The sequence below is a fragment of the Rhincodon typus genome, chromosome 9, assembly GCF_021869965.1.
Source record: "Rhincodon typus isolate 14 chromosome 9, sRhiTyp1.1, whole genome shotgun sequence".
NCBI classification, from domain to species: domain Eukaryota; kingdom Metazoa; phylum Chordata; class Chondrichthyes; order Orectolobiformes; family Rhincodontidae; genus Rhincodon; species Rhincodon typus.
Window position 1 is genome coordinate 35,693,542 of NC_063340.1, and position 18,090 is coordinate 35,711,631.

The window sequence follows — 18,090 nt, forward strand, 5'->3', positions numbered from 1 at the left end:
GCCTCTGACTCATTTGAAAAATGACTAGAATTTGTACTGAGTGCCAACAGTTAGTTCTGTATTCCAGCAGATATCATTGCCATTAGAAGTAAAACTAAGTTAGAAATATGGAGTGGATTTCAATATTTCTTTATGTTGAGATATTTTTTATTTCATTTGTACTGCTGTTTGAATTTCAGTGTACTTCTAGATGAAGATGGCCACATTAAAATAACAGGTGAGTACATTTTAGATTAATGTTAATGAGAATGAAAGCCAGCGGCATTGAAATAGAATATTTAAGTTCATTGCAGTTTTTTCTGATAGTTTGACAATATTTCAGTCATACCTAAAAGTCATTCTTGTTACTCAGACTTTGGACTCAGCAAGGAGGCTGTTGACCATGACAAAAGAGCCTATTCCTTCTGTGGGACAATAGAATATATGGCTCCCGAAGTAGTTAATCGGCGTGGTCATGCACAAAGTGCAGACTGGTGGTCCTTTGGTGTTTTAATGGTGAGTGAGCTACCTTCCTCTTTTAACAGTGGGTAAATAGATATTATTTGCTGTTATGTCCTTTCCATCAGATTTTTCAAAGTTGCAGCCTAAGTATAACAATATTTGGTGTCTTATCAATAAAGACATTGATAAAATTAACTTTTGCTGTTTGTTACTGAAGTTCTTTGAGTGAGTATTAATGGCTTGAAATGAATATGAATGAGATAGAATTAGCATGCAGCAATGATATCTGAGAATTGAGGTCTTTCTGCAATCTGAGACCTCTGTACTGCTACAAAGGAACTTAAACTGCATTAATTAAATTCTACATCAATATGAAAGCTGTCGTGTTTTGAAAACTGTAGTTATGATCCCTGTGGAGGCCAGCCATTTTTTTAAAAATAAACTCAAACATCCAATGAATGGATGAAAGGAATGCTCAACATTGTTTCATATGGGGATAGCAAGAACTGCAGATGCTGGAGTCAGAGATGACACAGTATGAAGCTGAAAGAACATAGCAGGCCAGGCAGCATCAGAGGAGCAGGAAAGTTGACGTTTCAAGTCGGGACCCTTCTTCAAACATTTCTGAAGAAGGGTCCCCACCCGTAACGTCAACTTTCCTGTTCTTGTGATGCTGCCTGGCCTGCTGTGTTCTTCCACCTCCATACTGTGTTATCTATGACTTCATATGGGACTTTGACTGTAACATTCGACTTACATACAACATTAACTAAACAGTGTTTCGATTAGCAACTTGCACTCTAAACTACAGAAAACATCCCTTATCTATCATTTAAAATTGTTGAAAATCTTCCCTTACAGTGTTACTTTACTCTGCCCTTTAAGTACACATCTCATCCTCGAGGAACAAGTTCAAAAGGATACTTAATTCCTTTTTGTTTAGCCAGTTGGATAACTTCTGAACTCAATCTGACTTTTGTAATGTTGCATTGTTGATCATGACAGAGCCACACTGGTTCAGTGATACTTTTATGAAAACTCTTTAATGAAATCCTCCAATGGCTTCCTACGGACTCTTCCTCCCTCAACGAATAGCTCCATGGCATTATGAAATCATATGAGCTTCGTATCCAGATAGAATTGTTTATTGGCTATCTTCTAGACCCCTATCTTTCTTCATTCTTGAAATTAAATAGGAAGATTAAAGTCCAATCATTTACAAAGCTTGTCAATTCTAATAACTCCGTAGAATTTGGGAATTAACAGTCTGACTATTTTCACCATAACTACGCAGTGCATTATTTGCAAACCTGAATCTCTTGAACCTTCTTCCCAGAAAGGCCCCTTTAGTAACCTTCAAGAACCAAGCCATCCAAGCTTATTATCAGGTGGAATCCAGAAAAGGCCACATGATCCCTCTCATTCTTCCAGCCTATCATGAATTTAAAGACATGGGCTGAATTTTCCCAATTACAGTTAAAATGTCCAGTGTAATTTATGGCACCCTGATGTATGGCTCATAACAACTTTTTTCATTTAATCTTCCACTCTTCACCTCATTATTATGCACCGGGCTCTTTGGCATCTTGCTGATACAATCGCTGGCTAGAGAGGTGGATGTGCTCATCATTATTGGAACCTTCTGGCTTTTGTGTTACTGGGACCGTATTTAAGGGTTAGTTGCACACGACTTCAGATGCTGCAAGCCAGGAGCTGGTCCTTACGCTGTGGTGCTCCGCCATATTCATTGAAGATGTGGCCCAGAAAGCAAAGCTCGGCCATCATTTCACAGGCAGGGACCTGGAGCTGCTGGTGGATAGGGTGGTGGAGAAGAGGTAGCCAAGGTCAATGTTGTGCCTGGATTGAAAAGAATGCTCAGCAGTGCAGGAAGAAGCTGAATGATCTTCTGCACTTCACATGGATGGGCAGTACCATCTTCCTCCTTCTACCTCCCCCTCACCACTTATTCTAATTCTGACACTACACACTCATCTCACCTGGGCTCATGGACTACACCTCTCAGTATTATATGCATCGTATCCACCTCGATACCATTCACTCACCTCATTCTCCCGAGCTACTCATCCTCCATGACCTCTGCACTTCCTACTCACTCAATAGAGACACTTCAGCATCACTCCAACTCCTGAAGTACCACTAAATGCTCTTCCATCTATTCTCAATACACTCAGTTCCTCTGTCACATTGCAGGAGAAATTGTCCGTTCCCAATCTGCTGTTTCACTGCATCCCAATGGAACTACCTGTGATCTCCAGATTGACCTGCAGGACTGACTGTGGCCCCATCCTGGGTTGCAAGGAGTTGGATCCCTGGATTCTGGTAGGACCAAGCATCTGACTGGCTGTGGTCAACCCCCTGAACTGGAACCAGGGCTCTTTACTGACTGTGGTGGCACCCCTGACTGACTATACCTTCCTTGAACTCGCAAAGGATTGCTCCCCTTTGACTTTCAGGCATGGCCATTCGCTTGAAGCATGTGGACTGTGTTAGCCACATATGCTGTTGGCATATGTTGCACATACGACATTGATGTAGCCCGGTGCTATCCAGTGAAAAATCCAACCCTTTGATTGTTCTGTGCTCTCCACCATAACAATCTGCTTGCGTCTCCTTCCGCATTAACGAGCAATGCAAACCACAGAGGTTGACAGCTTTCAAATAAGCATGAAGTATGTGACTACTAAGATACTGGGCCAAGATCCATTAGATGCACCCTGTTTAGATGCATGTGATGTTTGTGCGTCCTGGCGTACAAAGCAACTTGGCAGCAGCATGCAAGTCCTGAGTGTCCCTGACCTCCAAAGTAAAGAGCGGAAAGGCTGAAATGGTGTGTGAGTCTAAGAGCAGGCATGATATTGTGGTAAGGCTTATGGTTAGCCAGTGTTGATTTGAGTGAACGAAAGGTCAAGGATAATAGTGATCATGGAGCATGCTGGATGTTGTTTGAAGACAGAGTTGAATGGTGGCCAGAACAAGCAAGTGATGAACTGCAGCCTCTAGGTACTCGTTCTGTTTTACATGTCAAGCACTTGCACCATCTACTTTCTCTGTGAAGGAAAGGAGAATTAGAAGGTATAAATAAGGCAAGTTGAGCAAATAATGAAATGCAAATGCATGAAAGTAAGGACATTGCCCACTCAGTGGCGAAATCACCATTTAAAATTTATGGTGAAAAATTGTATTGACATTGAGGTTTAGACTTTTTTTTATTCTTGCCATATTTTCCAACTTTGTCATCAGTGCCTATGAAACACCAAAGAGAGAAGAATTCCACTCAAAGTCTAAATCTAACAATACCTCCCATTCATAAAACAGGCTGATTCACACACACATACATGCACAGACATACACACACACATGCTCACACACATTCTCCCCCCACTCTCTCCCTCGCACACGCACACACAATGAGTGTTGGCTAAGGGTAAACATGAGGCATTAGGGAGCACTCAGGGAAATACGCCTAAAGATTGCATCTAAAAACATAAAATTAGTTTGGCTGACCTTAAGGTCCCCAATTCCTGATCCCCCTCCCCTTGGTCCAATTCTCAGGGATCCCTGACTCTCAATCTCCCCCGATAAGTTGCTTCACAATAAGCTGGCCAACAACATTGGAGTCCATACAATGAGAGGGGTTGTGAAAATATGGTTATAAAGTTGGCTGAGAGGAAACTGAGATTGTTGGTGAATGGCAGGAGGAAGGCATGCAATGCTGTTCTCTAAAGATCAGTACTAGGACCATTTCATTTACATTGATTATTGAGATTTGGATATATAGGGCACAACTTCAACATTTGCAAAGATATAATACTTTAAAGTATTTGAACTGCAGGGAGGAGATGGATTGACTTCAAGAGAACATAAACAGTGTGGTAGAATGGGCCAACATGTGCCACATGCAATTTGATGCTGAGAAATATGAAGTGACACATTTTATTGGAGCAATGATTTGATTTGCTTCATTATTGTCACATGTACCTAGGAACAGTGAAAAGTTTTGTTTTTCATGCAATACAGGAAGATTATGCCATACAAAGTGTATTAGGGTAATAGAACAGAGTGAAGAACACAGTGCAACACTGCAGTGAAGGTACACAAAGAACAAGATCAACACTAAATTTAAAATTTGAGAGGTCCATTCAGAAGTCTAATAACAGCGGGAAGAAGCTGTTCTTGAATTTGTTGCTACGTGTGTTTAAGTTTTTGTATCTTCTGCCTAATGGAAGAGTTTGGAAGAAATTATAACTGGGGTGGCAGAGGGGTCTTTGATTATGTTGGCTGCCTTCCTGAGGCAGAGGGAAGTATAGATGGATGGAAAGTTGGCTTGTGTGATGGATTGAGCTGTGTTCACAACTCTGTAGTTTCTTACGGTCCTGGGCAGAGCAGTTGCCACATCAACCGGTGATGCATCCGGGTAGGATGCCTTCTATGGTGCATCTATAAAAATTGGTAAGAATCTTTATGGACGTGCTGAATTTCCTTAGCCTCCTGAGGAAGTAAAGGCATTGTTGTGTTTTCTTGACTATAGCATCAGTGTGGATGGAGAGATTTTAGGAACTTCACGCTCTTGACTATCTCCACCTCAGCACCATTTAATGCAGAAGGGGCATGTCCTCCACCTTGCTTCCTGAAGTCTTTCATTTTGCTGATGTGGAGGGAGATATTGTTATCTTTACACCATGCCACCAAGCACTCTATCTTTTTCCTGTATTCTGTTTCGTCAATGTTTGAGATCAGGCCTACGACAGTGGTGTTGTCAGCGAACTTGTAGATGGAGTTAGGACAGAATTTCGCCATACAGTCATGAGTGTATAGGGAGTATAGTAAGGGGCTATGAGGAGAGGCAGTGCTAATTTAGGGTGAATTTCTAAAAGGGGTTCTGAAATAGAGAGACCTGTGTGTATATATGCACAAAAAAATTGAAGGTAGGGCAAAATAAATGTTTGAAAAGATTCTGGGCTGTAAAAATGGCACAGTGTTAAAAAGAACAAAGAAGTAATGATGTGTAGAGCTGGATGAACACAGCAGGCCAAGCAGCATCAGAGGAGCAGGAAGGCTGAAGTTTCGGGCCTAGACCCTTCTTCAGAAAATCTTCTTTTACAAGACATATATAGTAGGCCTGATTGACGTTTTCTTTACACCTGAAGAAGGGTCTAGGCCCGAAACGTCAGTCTTCCTGCTCCTCTGATGCTGCTTGGCCTGCTGTGTTCATCCAGCTCTACACCTTGTTAACTCAGATTCTCCAGCATCTGCAGTTCCTACTATCTCTGGAAGAAGTAATGATGTAGCCTTATAACAGTGTTTTGGCCCTAACTTCAATATCATGCCTAATTCTAGGCACACACTTGAGAAAGGATGTGAAGGTGTCAGAGAGAGTGTAGAAATGGTTGCAGGGATGACTAACATTAGTTTCATGGATAGATTGGACAAAATGGAGTTGTTTTAGGGAAGGTTGAAAGGAGATTTAAAGAGTGGGCCAAAACAACATGGGATCTAGCAATAGTAACAGAGGGGGATTGTTCATATTTGTGGAGAGATCAAGAACCTCTTGATTGTCAAAAAAAGTGAGGTAATAGCAATTTCTTTTTTGCACAGTGATTGTTTAGAATGTATCGCCTGAGGGTATGTTGGAGACATCTACATTTGTGGCTTTCAGAAAGGAATTGGGCATTTGGGAAGAAACGTTCAGACAAGTAGGAAATAGCAGATTGTGGGGCTAACTAAATTATCCTTGCAGACAGCTGACATTCATTTGATGGTCATAATGGCCCCCTTCACCCTAACACTGATTTCCGGGATCCTAGACCCTATGTGCTGGAAGGTTTTTTTTTACCCAGGCAGACAGCTTGAGTTTGAAAACTCCCCCAGCTCACTGGACCAGCCACAGTGAAATGCACTGCAAATTGTGGGATTTTTTTTTCGGGAACCCAGCCACAGGATAAAATTCGGCTTCTGACCCTGGTGCAGAGCATAGGTGTACTACAGAACAGGAAGTGCTGAAGCAGTCGAGTAAAAAGATCCAATCAGTTCTCAGGGACTTGCTCCCAGTTATTTCAGAAGCTGATAGACCCTCAAGCTGCACCTGTCAAACACCTTCATCTCATTTATACCAACTTAATGCTGACTCATGTTTCCCTCCTTCCCCACCAAGAACCTCCACTCCTCCACGTAAACTTAATGCCTACTCATGCTCCTATCCAACCCATGCCTCATCATACCCTCCATATCAGCTGCATAACCACTCACCTGTCATCAAACAATGACAGACACCAAGCCCCATATGGAGATGGAAAAAAAGTAAATTGCACACATGAAAGTGAAAAAATACTCCCATTCTGAATTCCTATTCAAAGCTTCTAAATTTCCTTAAATGGCTAATCTCTCACAAGAAAATAACAAGCTTCTGCTCAAACTACACATCAAAGACAGCCAATCGTTTAATAGCACCTGGCAAGCATACTGTGAATTCAGAATCACCTGCTGAAATAGTTGTTGATTTTGAAACTCGGCCAAGCATTCATCGTGACATCCCAGCCCTAGCGAAAATGTCAACAAAGAAATATATTGAAACTGCATGAACAAATGATACTTTTCTTTCCTAACTTGCAATAGATGTTCTGTCCATCAAACATGTCTGGCAGAAGCTTTTAGAACTCACAGCTGTTTCTTCTTTAACTCTAGAAAGTGGGGTATTTTTAAAAAAAATGACATGATGGCAGATAAATAGAATGCATCTGCCCTTTAAGAGCATTTACATCCCTTCCATCAAACTATAACCCCACACTGTGGGTTAAGGCAACAGCCAGAACAGAGCCTGTTTGAACACTGAGTTTGAACGTTTCTCTCCTGTGTGAATCACACCCACTCACTTTCTCTGACTGGTAACATTCGTATCTGTTGGACCTTCTCTATCCAGGTTTTAAAGGCCACGTAGCCTTCCCAATTCCGTGAAAATCCACTGTATATCTTCCTCCACTTGTACTCCTATGTAACTCCGACCCTGAGACCCTGAATTCCTTAATTGGCTGTTTCTCCTGATGTTGTATTGATTTTTTTAATTAGATAACACCTGAAAAACTGTGCTGAGCAGGTCCTGGTTAATTTCTTCAAGTAGGATGTGTAAACAGGCTGAGTTTCCTTTTAGCATAACCAAGGGACTTAATGCAATTTAAAAGATGGGCTTCAGAGGCTACCTGTGACAGGAACATCAACACAGATCGGCTACTGGCCATTCAACTACAGTTAGGATATCCTTTTTGCCAACTTTCTCACTGCAAAATGGCAACAACATATACCCATTTCTTTTGAGCATGCTTCACTGACAACTGTAACTGTTCTTGGCATCAAGGCAGCCATTGACCAAGTTAGGACCAAGAAGCGCATTAAAATTAAACTCCAACTGCTTCAGAGAAAACCTTCCATTCAGTGGTATCATATTGAACCTGTGCCTTTGTCCTACAAGGCAGTAAAAATTGCGTATTTGAAAGGTCTTGTGAAAGAATCCTTGGTGAGTTGCTGCACGACACACTTTAGATAGGACACAGTGCAGCCATAACATGGTAAAGAAAATTTAGCCAGTGGATGGAATCTGATCAGCCAGTATTTTGCCTCAATGGTGTTGAACTTCTTGAGTGTTGCTGCAATTGCATCTGTCCAGACATCTAGGCACTATCTCAGCATACACTTAACCTGTATGTTGTAGGTGGATAAGAGGTTTTGGGGAGGCAGAAACAGCATTTGTGAAGCTGGTCCAGTTAAGTTCCTGGTCCAGGGTGATGCCCAGGATGTAACTGATTGGAGATTCAATGATGGTAATGTGATTAGCTATCATGAGGAGATGGTTAGATTCCCTCTTTTTGAATGTTGTCCAAGCCTTACTGCATGTCGATGTGAACTGCTTCAATATCTGACGAAATGCAAATTGAGCTGATGATTATGTATTCGTTGGCAAATAGCCCCTGTTCATATTTTATGATGCAGAGATTGTAAATCTGCAGCTGATAATGGTTGGACTTGGGATTTTTCCCTGAGGAACTCCTGCAGTGATGACTTGAGATGGAAAGTTTGATCTCTATCAAGATGTGCTAGGTATGATACCACTGAATAGAAGGTTTTCTCTAAAGCAGATGGAGTTTAGTTTTAATGTGGCTTTTTGGTCCCAGCTTGGTCAATGGCTGCCTTGATGCCAAGAGCAGTCAGTCTTACCTCAGATATTCAACTTGTGTAAGCTCTGGAAAGTGGTGGTCCTGAAAGATGGCCCAAAATGAGTATTGGTGTATTGGTTATTAATGTGAAATTGAAACTTGCTTGCACTAATGCTGATTGGGAATAGGCTGACAGCAGCTATAGAGTCATAGAATCATGGATTTCCTGAACATAAATATTTTCAGCTGCTTTGTCAATGTACTTTGCTGCATCATAGGGTCATGTGCATGGGGATATGTGCAAACAATTACAAAATTTTCAGTAAGAATCACAACTCCTCAGATGCTGAAGAGTCCATATGTGGCAAGATCTGGACAGCATTTAGCCTGGAGCTGATAAGTGCAAGTACCTTTGGTACCACACAGGTGCCAAACAATGATTATTTCCTCAAAGGGAAAATTTAACCATCCTCACTTGACACTCCACAGTATTATCATTGCAGAATGCTCTACCATAAACTTCCTCAGCTAACCATTGACCAGAAACCTAACCATTCTAGCTATATAAATTTTGTGGTGAGATGACTAAGAATGAGTCTGGAAATTCTAAGGAGGACATTTACTTGCTGACTCCCCAAAGCCTGTGTAACACCTAACAAGGTATTAGTCAGACAGGAGATGGAATATTCTCCATCTGCCTTGATGAAGGCAACCTTCACAACACCAAAGCAGTTCAACACAATCTGGGACAAAGCAACCTGCTAATTCGGCATTGTTTCCATCACCTTCGACATGCAGTCTCTCAACCATCAGTCCATGCTGGCAGCGGAGTACCATCTATAAGATGCTCTGCAGCAACTCACCCAATTTCAGTCACCCGTATCTTTTACACCCATGACCTCTGTCCTTGAGAAGAACAAAGGTAATGGGTGAATGGGAAAAAACAAATCACCAGCAGGTTTTCCTCTAAATCACACACCATTCTGACTCAGAATTGTATCACTATTCTCTCCCTGTTCCTGGTCCAAAACTTGGACTTCATTTCCAAACAACATTGGTGATGTACTTATGCCAATGGGCTGCAATGGTTAAAGATGGGTTACTACCACTTTCTCAAGGTTAATAGGGATAGAGATATGATATACTGATTAGTCTATACATTGGAGTTTTCCACATTGTTGGGTGCCTGCCAGCGTTGTAGCCATGTTGGAAATTGTAGCCTGGATAAATTTAGAGGTCGAATCTTCAGCTCTATAGTAAGCATATAATTGCAGCCCATGGCATTTGCTTAATCTGGTGCACTCAGCCATTTTTGGTACTGTGTGGCATGAATCAAATTGCATGAAGACTGGTATCAGTGACAGTGGGGCACTTAGAAAGGGGAGTCAAGGTGGATCTGTTACTTAGTACTTCTGATTGAGCATGATTCAAAATACTTCAGCCTGAATGAGGATGTTAAAGGAACTGCCTTCTCCCATTAAATGTTTAATTGTTTACCTCTGTTCATAAGTTATATGCCAGGGTTATCAAGTTTTAACATAATTTATTGTTTGTCAGATTTTTTTGCTCTCTCTAAAGCATGCTGCTTCTGCTGTTTTATGTTTAGGTTGCCCTGTCTTGTAGCACCAATAGACTAAGACACTTCATTTTTAGGAATACTTGGTGCTTGTGGTCTACGCTGATTTTAAGCAAACATGATAGAGGTGAAGGAATGTGGAATATGGCAGACCAATAAATGGTAGATTATAGTGTAATACCACAGTGTTACATGAGTTAGATGAGAGAAACTGCATTTGGTTATTTGTAACAATACATGAAGTCCTTTGTTCACAATATGACGACACAAGGTTCTGCTGTTGTAAATCACTGCACATATATCTGGGAGTATCAAAGCTTCCTTAACTTTGTTACTTCATTTGCTGACACTTGCACAAAGTTCAGCATCATTTGCAACTCCTCAGATATTGAAACAACCCATGTCCAAATGCAGCAAGAACTGAACAGTATCCAAGTTTGCACTGGCAAATGACAAATGACATTCATGCCACACAAGTGCCTGTCAATGACCATTTCCATCAAGAGAGAATCTGCTCATCAACACTTGACATTCAAAGGCCTTGCCATCACTGAATCCCCGCTATCATTATCCACTATCATTATAGCAACTGGCCCAGATAGCATCCCTGGCTGTGCACTCAGTTCCTGTGTGGACCGGCTGGCGGGAGTAGGGAGTATTCGCAGATATCTTTAACCTCTCCTTACTCTGATCTGAAGTCCCCACCAACTTCAAAAAGAGTACCATCATCCTGGTGACAAAGAAAAATCATGCAGCATACTTCAATGACTACCGCCCAGTGGTTCTGACATCCGTAATTATACAGCTTTGAGAGATTAGTCATGACTCACATTAATTCTAGCCTACAAAATTGTCTTGATTCTTTGCAATTTGCCTACCAGCAGAACAGGTCCACAGCAGACGTCATCTCCCTGGTGTTACAGCCATCCCTGAAACATTTGGATTACAAGAATACCTTATGTCAGTCTCCTACTTGTTGACTACAGTTCAGCATTCAACACCATAATTCCAAACAAACTCACCTATAAACTCCAAGGACTAGCTCTCGGCGCCCCACTCTGTAACCAGATCCTCGACTTCCATGGGCGGCACAGCGGCTCAGTGGTTATCACTGCTGCCTCACAGCGCCAGGGACCCAGGTTCGATTCCACTGTCGGATGACTGTCTGTGTGGAGTTTTTGCATTCTCCCTGTGTCTACATGAGTTTGCTCTGGTTTCCTCCCAGAGTCCAAAGATTGGCAATGCTAAATTTCATATAGTGTCTAGAGATGTGCAGGTTAGATGGGTTAGCCCCATGCGAAATGCAGGGTTAAGGTGGGCATGGGGGTGGGCCTGGGTGGTATGCTCTTTGGAGGTCAGCATGGACTCAATGGGTTGAATAGCCTGCTCCCACATGAAGGGTTTCTATAATTCTATACTATGATTCCTAACTCATGGACCACAATCAGTCAGAAAAGGCAACAACTCCTCCTCCACGAAAATCTTCAGCACTAGTGCCCCGCAAAGTCATTTACTCAGCCCCCTTCCAAACTCCTTATACACACATGACTGTGTGGCCAAATTCCACCCCAACTCCACTTACAAGTTTGCTGGTGACAACACCATTGTAGTTCGGATCTCAAACAGCAATGAGACAGAATACAGGAAAGAGACTGAGTGCTTGGCGGCATGATGTAAAGACAATAATCTCTCCATCAATGTCAGAAAAATGCAGGAGCTGGTCATTCACTTCAGGAAGCCAAATGGAGGGCACGCTCCTGTCTGTATCTATGGTGCTGAGGTGGAGATGGTCGAGAGTGTCAAGTTCATGGGAGAGATGATCACCAACAATCTGTCCTGGTCCACTCACATCAACGCAATGGTCAATAAAGTACAACAACACTCCTACTTCCTCAGGAGACTAAGGAAATCTAGCATGCCCACAAGAACTCCTACTGATATTTATAGATGCACCATAGCAAGCATCCTACCTGGATGTATCACAGTGTGGTATGGCAACTGATCTTTCCAAAACCACAGAAACTGCAGAGAGCCATGACTATAGCCCAGTCCACCAGTGGGCTTCAGCTTTCCAACCATTGACTCCATCTATACTTCCCACGGTCTCAGGAAAACAACCAACACAATCAAAGACCTCTCCCATCACGGTTATACTCACTTCCACCCTCTTCCATCAGGCAGAAGATATAAAAGTTTGAATACATGCATGAATAGATTCGATAACAGCTTCTTCCCCACTATTATCAACTTTTGAACGGACCTCTCAAATGTTAATTCTGATCATTCTCTCTGCACCTTCTCTATGGCTGTAACACTGTATTCTGCACTCTGTTCTGCTACTGCGATGCACTTTGTATGGTACAATCTGCCTGTATTGCACAAAAACCAACTCTTTTCACTGCATCTCGCTACATGTGACAACAATAGATCAATCAATCCTGGGGATTACCATTGATCAGAAACTGAACTGGTCTAGCCATATAAATAGTGTGACTACAAGAACAGTTCAGAGACTGGGAATTCTGCAGCAAGTAATTCACCTCCTGACTCCTGACTCCTGACTCCCAAAGCTTGTATACCATCTACAAGGCACAATAAGAAATGTGTTGGAATATTCCATTTGTGCCAGGATGAGTGCAGCTCCAAAAATCATGAAGATGCTTGACAGGACAAAAGAACCCACTTGATTGGCACCAGACCCATAAAGATTCATTCCCTCCACCCATCAGTGCTCAGTAGCAACAGTGTGTACCATCTACAAGATGCATGACAGAAATTCACCCAGGCTCCTTAGACAGAATCTTCCAAACTGTAGCCCAGATGATTCTTCCATCTAGCATGATATGGGCAACAAATATTTGGGAACGCCACCAACTACAAGATCCCCTCTAAGTGTATCACCATCCTGACCTTGAAATATATCATCACTCCTTCCGTGTCACTGGGTCAAAATCTTGGAACTCCCTCTTTGTGCATGAACTTACACCAAATGGACTGCAGGGGTTCAAGAAGGAAGCTCACCACCACCTTCTTGAAGGCAATCAGGGATGGACCTTAAATGCTGGATCAGCCAGCGAAGGCCACAACTCTTGAGTGAATAAAAAAATGTCAATTCCATAAGACAAGCTGTCAGTGATCTACTGCAGGGTGACGTCATCTGAAATAGAGGTGACTCAGCCTGTAGAAGTGAAATTTACCACAGCATGAAGCTTTCATTCCCTTCCAAGTTGCAGGAAGGAAGATGTGTCATATTAGGAAATCTGCATTGCACATATATGTATTAAGATACTTGATGATGTGTTTGTAAGCACACGATCTTCCCTGTGGAAAGGTCGCTTTGGCTTGGCTAAGTGCATAACTTTTTTCCCAATGGCAAGGTTCCTTCAACTCTACAGCTTTGTAAATGGCACCCACGTAGGAATAGAGGGTTTTCAAATTAGTTCCATGATCTACATAAACAGCCAATGCTTGCATTTAATCACATTCAGAGGTAGTGCAACAGCCAAATGTCATTGTTTATATTGGTGTCCTCTATCCAGGAATCAGTTTTGATGCCTTTCTGGTACAGCAATATAACATATCTATCTTATTTCAAGCAGTATTAAACAGCTATTGAGGATGGTACATGGGAAAGCAGGCCTAGTCTCATGTACACTGTTCCCACTAGCAGAACAATTTTAGACCAGGGAAGTACCTTGGAATGGAAAGCATCTGCTTAATGGGAACCTCTTCATCCAAAAGCTTGTGAATCTGTGGAATTTCCTGCCCAGTGAAGCAGTTGAAGTTGCCTCATTGAATGTTTATAAGGCAAGGATAGATAGATCTTTGAACGGTAAAGGAACTAAGGGTCATGGTGAGCGAGCGGTTAAGTGGAGCTGATTCCACAAAAGGATCCTGTTGAATGGCGGAGCAGGCTTGAAGGGCCAGATAGCCTCCTCCTCCTATTTCTTCTGATCTTATACTCTCATGGAGAAAATGGGGATAAGGCTAGACACGTTCCTCCAACTCTTAAAACAGCTACAGCTGACTGGGCATGATCTTGATGGTTGAAGCTGTAGCCTGGCAGGTATAACAAGTGTTGTTGTGGGAGGGAATGCATATGAACAATGGCTGCAACTGTCCCCACATCTTTTATTTCCACTTTGAGAACACAACACTGGATTGAGTGTGGTCCGGTCTGATTCAGCTGCCTAAATTGTCGCCTGAAAGCACATAATATAAGAATGAGACTTTAATAGGTCCCTTGATGACACTAATCCGCAGATCAATGGCTTTCCACTGTTTATCTGTGGGCAATGGATGTGACACTAATGTGGCTGCTTTGTAAAGTGCCTTTCTATATGTGGTCATGTCTTTGTTATGTAGTGCCTCTTACTTTTTATTTGACTCTTATTAGGTTTTGCAATCCGTAGGATGAGTTCTGCAGAAATACACAGACTTCTAACTCCTTGAAGGATCTGTTCATAATATGTAATTGCCATAAGTGAGAAACTCTATCTTTACTTCTTCAGAAGTTAATTCTGGCAGATTGTTTATAAAGACCATTAATGAACAATATAAAGGTTGTTTTGAAAAAAAAAAGTAACAGTATTAACACTGGGCATAGAAATAGTAATTATCACAGACGTACAGCAAAATGAAAAATGTTTTATAATGCCAAGTGTTCCTGTTATATCTGAGAACAAAAGCACCATAGTCAATGACATAGCAGATGCTGCTGGTTGTTCTCAAGTAGTGTAATATCTCTATTGTTAAACAAGTACATGTTACCATTCATATATTAATGGTTTGTCAAAGGTCATCTTTTGCCCACTGATTTGCTATCTTGATTCAATTTCGATACAAATTATTAAGTAGGCCAAGATATGAATATTATCAAGCTTTTTTTTCTCAGCAGGTTATAGAACTGGTGCCACAAGCAGTAAATAGTCTTGGGAATATAGATATGATTACTAGCATTCAATGATGTGGTTATACGGTGGTTAATTAATTTTCTGATATTTTTAGAATAATTCTTATACGTGTTTAACTTGGTGTGTTGACAAATGATGGGATAGAGATAAACATGTGGGAAACCACAGAAGTGGAAATTGGTTTGAGGGAGCAGCTTGAAGATTCAAGTTTTGAATATAAATTGTTGAATTCAGAACAATAACATATTCTATAGGACTCCAGGGTATAATTAGAAAGATAGACCTCCCAAATGGCACCTGAAATTATTCGCACACCGGGCAATCAAGCAAAGGAAACTATAGATCTCAAAGGATAGCAAGGATACAATTATAACGATTGTAACTTCTTTGATGTCTGGTAAATCATACGATGTATTCTTTACTGATTATCCAGAGTGCATGCATCTTTCTCTCCCCTTTGATGCTATGCTCATTCGTTTGTCCATTACTTCCATTGCCATGTATTGGTAGCGTGTCAATAGTATGCAATCTTGTCAGATTTTCCCTTTTATGAATTTTGTGGTCTGGGGTAAACCTTGTGTGAATATGCCACACTAGGGCAATAGAGAAGGAAACGAAGATGGCGAAAATATGTTACTGTGCAGAAATTAAACTGGAAAGGGGATTTCAGCACAGAGTGTTGCAGTGATCGCACTGTTTCTTCACCTTTTGTTGTTGGCACATGCTCCAAAACGTCTTGTATCTCAACGCAACAAACATATTAAATGTTGCTGACGAAGATACAAGGTGCTACTCGGATTCCATTGGGTACCTATTTAATTAACTTACCTCAGAAAAATAAATCTACACACATTTTCTTCTGCTCTCTTATATTTTCTTTTGCTTTCTTTTCTCTACTTCTTTGCTTTGTATGTGTGGCACCTACAATTTTTGAATGGTGTTGATTTTTCATTGCTAAATGAAGGTGAGTTGCTGGCCTTGTACAGGTGGTCTGTGAGCTCATTCTACCAAGAATCAAACATGTATGGCAAATAGTTACATTGATATTACCAATTGTGGTCTACGATGTAGCAGACTGTATCCTGGAAAGTAAATGCAAAATGGATGCTGGCGCACTGAAATAAAAACAGAAAATGGTGGAGAACCTCGGCAGGTTTGACAGCATCTGTGAAGAGAGATGAGTCCTGAAGAAGATTAGGACATCCCCAAAGACACTGCTGCCAAACAATTTATTTCACATTAGATTAAATTTCTATTGGACTCAATCCTGCAAACTAATTTGGATACAGAACATTTCAATAACTGTACAAGGATGTAGTGATGTTCACACAGTCCTTTGTCCCCAAAGCAAACTCTTGTTCATACTGGATAATTGACACTGACACCTGCCACTTATTTTGTATCTATGCAAAACAGAGGAGCAGAAATCTTAACGTTTTGCTTTACCTGTACCAGTTAGCTCTGTACTCTTTGCATGCAGATGATAAGGTACAGAATATCTGAACCTGGACTGTTGGCATACAAGTAATCCATTGGTAGTTTGAAATTCTCCCAAAAGCACCCTGGACAATTACTTCCAAGTTCACCCAAAAAACAGTATGGTTGAATTGATCAGATATCTTTTATGTTCTTGGTGTCTGTAGCTTTACTCAACTGTTAACCAAAGAACTTATAAAATAAGGTTATATACAAAAGAAAGGCAATCAAAACTACAATCCATATTGAATGCTTGCAACAGTTCAAAAGCATGTGCTGGTCATATACATATTCACTTCTGTCACTAAATGAAGTGAGTAGATTGAATAGGTGAATGATGTCTGCAGGTGATGTTGACTATTTACTCGACTTTGATGATATCTCTAATATATGTTTTGGTTTTTTTGCCTAGTTTGAGATGTTAACCGGGTCGCTGCCTTTCCAAGGCAAGGACAGGAAAGAAACCATGGCACTTATACTCAAGTAAGTAAGTTTTTGTTTAAAAATTGTAAGATTAATTCACTGATTAAAGAACTTAGATTCAGTGCATTACTGATAACACTTCAAACAGCACACTGTGAGAGAGAAGCACTGCTCATGCTTCGGAAAAAAGAGGCTACACGGTTAACCCTTCAGTTGAAAGTTTACATCTTAGCCTGCTGTCAATGTTCCAGTCTTTCTGCTGCATTTGTGATGAGCTTCAGTAGTTTTCTTACAAGCAAAGCTGTATGTAGGGTTTCCATAATCCTGACTTCTAAAGTTGAGTTCAATCATGTGCCTATGCTGGAATGTGCCTTTTCTCTTGCCCTCTGACCAATACCAAAATGTAGTGTTTAAAAGAGGTATTGATATAGCAAAATTGGACCAAAATCAAAACATTGATGAATTACCTCAAAAGAAGTAATCAAAAGAGGTATCTTGAATGCATTATGAAGAGAAGGCATTGAATAGGTCTAAGTAGCTCCACACACCTCAGTAGGAAGGTAAATAAGAGCTGAATATTTTAAATTTGGCAACACTGTTACAAACATACATTAAGCCTTCAATTCCTCAACCTTGTTACACAGAAAATGGGTTGTCAGACAGTGTAAGTAAGGAATGAGCCTTTTTTAATTTTTCTTAAATAATTCATCCCTGTTTCTGGGTTCCACATTATAGTAATGCCAAAAGTTTGAGACTGATTTGGTACAAACATATTAATCTGAGGCAGACAAAATGTTTGCTATTTTATTGTCATGTGAAATGAATGAATGTTTATTTTAATATTTCATTGAATCAATCCAACATTAAAAAAAACATAAAAAATAAGAACAGGAACGGTTCATAATGGTCACATCAGCGTGCTCCACAACTGAATGGTTACATGGCTATTCTTTTCCCTCAACTATACTTTTCCAGCAAATCCCAATATACCTTGACTCATTTAGTGCCCAAATGTTATCGATCTTTACCTCCAACATAGTGAATGACTAAGCAACCACAGACCTTTGGAATGGCAACATTTCATCATCATCTGATT

At 40.9% G+C, this 18,090-nt stretch overlaps 1 protein-coding gene across 1 annotated transcript in view; it reads left to right on the forward strand.

Annotated features, from left to right (window-relative positions):
- Positions 1 to 18,090, forward strand: part of rps6ka2 (ribosomal protein S6 kinase, polypeptide 2) — a 215,478-nt gene that overhangs the window by 103,881 nt on the left and 93,507 nt on the right. Inside the window, exons 7-9 of the mRNA XM_048600975.1 lie at positions 180 to 217; positions 353 to 495; positions 16,984 to 17,054. Of these exons, the coding sequence (XP_048456932.1) occupies positions 180 to 217; positions 353 to 495; positions 16,984 to 17,054 (252 nt within the window). The remainder of the gene's footprint in view (positions 1 to 179; positions 218 to 352; positions 496 to 16,983; positions 17,055 to 18,090) is intronic.